Raw genomic sequence first — 3864 nt, forward strand, 5'->3', positions numbered from 1 at the left:
TGCGTGGGCACGGCGAGCTGCCCCAGCCGGGCCAGGGGACAGAGCTGCCTCCATTTCTCAGCAGATGTTGGTGTTTAACGACAGAGTAGCCCAGTTGTCTTGATTTGCTCAGAAGATCGTTGGATGTTGCCGCAGATACGAAAACAAGTTAATTGATCCGAGTTGGGGAATTAAAAGATTTGCAGTTGTGCAAACTGAGGTTTAATCTCTGGAGCCTGCTTAACCTCCTGGGCTGTATTTTTAAGTCTCTGGGGAGTTGTGCTCTGCCGGTTCTTCCACAGTCGTAGCTTGATCCCAGCGGAGGGAGTTACCGGCTCTCTGCCTGGTCGTGGTAACTGGTGGATGCACGGTGTTCCTCTGGGCTGAGCGCAAGGAAATGTGGCTTATCCCCGTTGGCTACAGGCGCTCCTGTGGGCGGTTACCCTGGCTCAGCTGAGACGCGGTGACGGCGTCAGGAGCTATGTCGTCGAGGTCCCTCTGAACTGTGGTCATGGGAGCTTGCGTTGGCCAGAAGGCAACAGGTTCACAGCAAGCTCAAAACCTGCGTTCTTACCTGCAGCTAAGGGAGCCGAGTGGCTACAGAGAGGATGGAGACTCCCTGGTCACAAGGAGTCGCCTGGAGAGGACAGGGGTCATGGACACGAGTTGATCCCGGGGAGATTCCCATTGGACACGAGAGGGGAATGTTTCCCCATGAGAACAGTCACCCATGGGAATGCCCTCCCCAGGGGAGGGGGTGACTCCGCCACGTTGGGCACTATCCAGCCTCAGCTGGGCAGGGTGCTGGGCCATCGTGTCTGGACGGGGCTCTGGCCCAGAGAGGTTGGGCCAGGTGATCCCTGATGAGGTCCCTTCCGACCTGGGATTCCATGATTCTATGACTCCAAGAGATGGGGCCGTTACTGAGCTCACCCACAGCGATGCAGAATTTGTATTTGGGAAATGAAAGGGCAGGGGGGCTTCCCTCTTCCTGGGTAATGGTGGTTGGTAACGTTTTTGTTTTGTTTTGTTTTCTGACAGAGTGGAAACAGCTTCCATGTGTTTGACCAAGGCCAATTTGCCAAGGAGGTGCTTCCAAAGTACTTCAAACACAACAACATGGCCAGCTTTGTACGGCAGCTCAATATGTGTAAGTATCTGCTGGGCAGCTCGGAGTGCAAGGAGTGAAGTTTGCCCTGAGATAAGGTTCCCCTCGTCTGCCTGGGCTTAACGTAGGGGACACCTCGTTGGGTTGGGAGCGTTTGCTAGCTTTGCAGTCACCAGGTTGCGGGGACCACGTGGCCGTTGTAAGCTTGGCCTCTGCTGAAGGGAGTAACAACTTCTGAAACTGCAAACTTCCACTAGATACAGAGACCTTCAGGCTCTCAGGCGTCTCTTGTCTTGGTGTTTCCTGATGATTAGCGTGGGACATCAGAACACGTCCCTTGCGTTCACCCTTCATTAACGGTTGTGATGGTGCTCTGCCATCCTGTGCCATGAAGGAGGACCCGCTCTGGCCTGCTTCCAGTGAGGCAGGACCACTGCCTGCTCATTCTCTACTTGCTTTCTTAGAATCATAGAATCATGGAACGTTTGGGGTTGGAAGGGACCCCTAGAGGTCACCCAGCCCAACCCCCCGGCAGGAGCAGGGACACCTTGAACCACATCAGGTTGCTCACAGCCCCGGCCAACCTGGCCTGGAATGTTCCCAGGGATGGGGCCTCCACCCCCTCTCGGGGCAACCCCTGCCAGGGTTTCACCACCCTCACTGGAAAGAATTTCTTCCTTATATCTCTATCATCTTGAGGGGATGCTGCTGCCAGCGTCGGGTGGAGCGGGCATTGTCAGACGTTGCCCTTCTAAACAGCAAGTATTTACAAAAAACAAAAAACCAACAAAAAAACTCCATCGAATCCTAGCAGAACGAGGCTGGAGGGACCTCACAATCCTTTAGTCCAGTTCTCTCCTTCGCGGCGGCATCAGCAACCTCTGCGTTGTTCCCGATGACTTTGTACCTCAGTGATTTTTTTCCAAACCTCTGGTAATAAGATCCCATAAGTTCATCAAGGAAAAGCTCTTAGCGTAAGGTTGGTGAACCCGAACCATCCCACTACGGTTTAAATCCTCCACGTCTTTTTCTATCCCCAGCAGGTAGGAGAGGTTTATCCCTTCTCCCTCCAGCAGGTAGGAGAGGTTTATCCCTTCTCCCTTTGTGTCAGCCCCTCTCTCTTTGGAAACTCGATACCCCTCCTGGTTTTTAAATCCTTGTAGGTGGTTTTCCAGCCTTTAACCATTTGCATTCCTTTCGGAAGTGGCTCTGTTCCCTCTCCTCGTTGAAGCGCGGAGGCCAGCGTTGGGCGTACCACCGGGCAGAACAGGCAGAGCAATCCGTGTGTCTCGAGGCCGTACTTGTGTCTGCATCCCGTTACGGCCTTGGCCTTTTTCTCGGCAGCGTGATGTGGACTTTTATGTTGAGCTCGTGACCCACTGCGGCGTTCAGGTCGGTCACCTCCTGCTCAGCTGCTCTCTGCCCCGTGGTTTTCCCTCCCGGGTTGCTTTGGTTTTATTCCTGCCTCAGCGTTGTACCTTGTCTTTGTCAGGAGCGGCTTTCATTCCTCCCATCAAAGTCGCTTTGAAACCGCGGTCAGGTCTTTCAGCGGCTGTGTTTCATCAGCCAGTCCAGCACACGGGCTCTGTCCTTCATCCCGTTAATGAAGGTGCTGAACAGGACTGGCCCCACGCTTGGGCAGCACTACCCTATTTTTTGCCAACTGCTCCCTAAACAAGGCTTGTTCTGTCGGGTTTACGCCGCCATAATACCAGTTTCATCTGCAGATTTTCCTGCTTTGAGGACCTGGTGCTTTGCCTGAGATGTCCACTGCTTCTCTACTGATAAATCACAGAACCATGGAATCCCAGAATCGTTTGGGATGGAAAAGCCCTTTCAGCTCCCCCAGCCCAACCTTCCCCTACCCCTGCCATCCCACCCCCAAACCCCGTCCCCAAGCGCCACGGCTGCCCGGCTGTTAAATCCCCCCAGGGCTGGGGACTCGACCCCTTCCCTGGGCAGCCCCTTCCAGGGCCTGACAGCCCCAAGGGGAAGGAATTGTTCCCCGTGCCCAACCTCACCCTGCCCTGGTGCAACCTGAGGCCGTAAAGCTTGCCACCCTGTCATCGAAGAGAATTCATTTGGTTTAACCTGACCTTTTCTTGTCTTCTGGGTTTTTTTTTTTTTTTGATTTGGTTTGCGGGTTTTTTTTTCACATATGTGTACGTGGAAAGTGGTACGCGCTTGCACAGCTCTCTGAGAAGGGTCAGGAGTTCCCTGGGAGTGCGGGAATGCTCCATTTCCCACACGGCCCAGGAGGGCTGTGCCCAAAATGCCAAATCCTGCCAGGAGAACAAGGATGCCATTGGGCTCCTGATGTGTAACTAGCGGGGGCACAGCCGGACACCTCCAGAATATCGCTCTTCACCTCGCTTGCTGTCTCCTCTGCTGGGGGGCAGGAGAAGCACCTCTCTGGCCTGGCGGGTGGGCAGGCTCGGCTGGGAGGTCGTCCCGTGGAAGGACGGGCTCCCTCGGGGGCTTCCCTTCCCCGCCCAAGCAGCAGCCTTTTCCCCTGCACTGCTCTTGCGTTCAGAGGGAGGAGGGTGACGATTCTCTCCAAAGCACGTGTCCGCAGGTGCCTTCAGCACTCGCGTGTCCCGGAACGCTTTGGAATGGGATCAGCCTGAGCCATTGCTTGAGGGGGGGAGGGCTCTGCAGGGGGACCTGGCCAGGCTGGAGCCAGGGGCCCAGCCCAACTGGGTGACGGTCACCAAGGCCAAGGGCCGGGTCCTGCCCTGGGGTCACCACAACCCCAGGCAGCGCTCCAGGCGTGGGGC

General features: G+C 55.6%; 1 protein-coding gene across 2 annotated transcripts in view; it reads left to right on the forward strand.

The window, feature by feature from the left end:
- Positions 1-3864, forward strand: part of LOC104123568 (heat shock factor protein 1) — a 55771-nt gene that overhangs the window by 12032 nt on the left and 39875 nt on the right. Inside the window, exons 1-2 of one of the 2 annotated variants that reach the window (XM_035891422.1) lie at positions 370-728; positions 1021-1129. In XM_035891422.1, the coding sequence (XP_035747315.1) occupies positions 588-728; positions 1021-1129 (250 nt within the window). In that variant the 5' untranslated portion in view covers positions 370-587. Of the gene's footprint in view, positions 1-369; positions 729-1020; positions 1130-3864 lie in introns of those variants that run through there. The other variant, XM_035891420.1, reaches the window with a different exon arrangement.

The sequence above is a fragment of the Egretta garzetta genome, unplaced genomic scaffold, assembly GCF_000687185.1.
Source record: "Egretta garzetta isolate BGI_Z169 unplaced genomic scaffold, ASM68718v1 scaffold763, whole genome shotgun sequence".
NCBI lineage: Eukaryota > Metazoa > Chordata > Aves > Pelecaniformes > Ardeidae > Egretta > Egretta garzetta.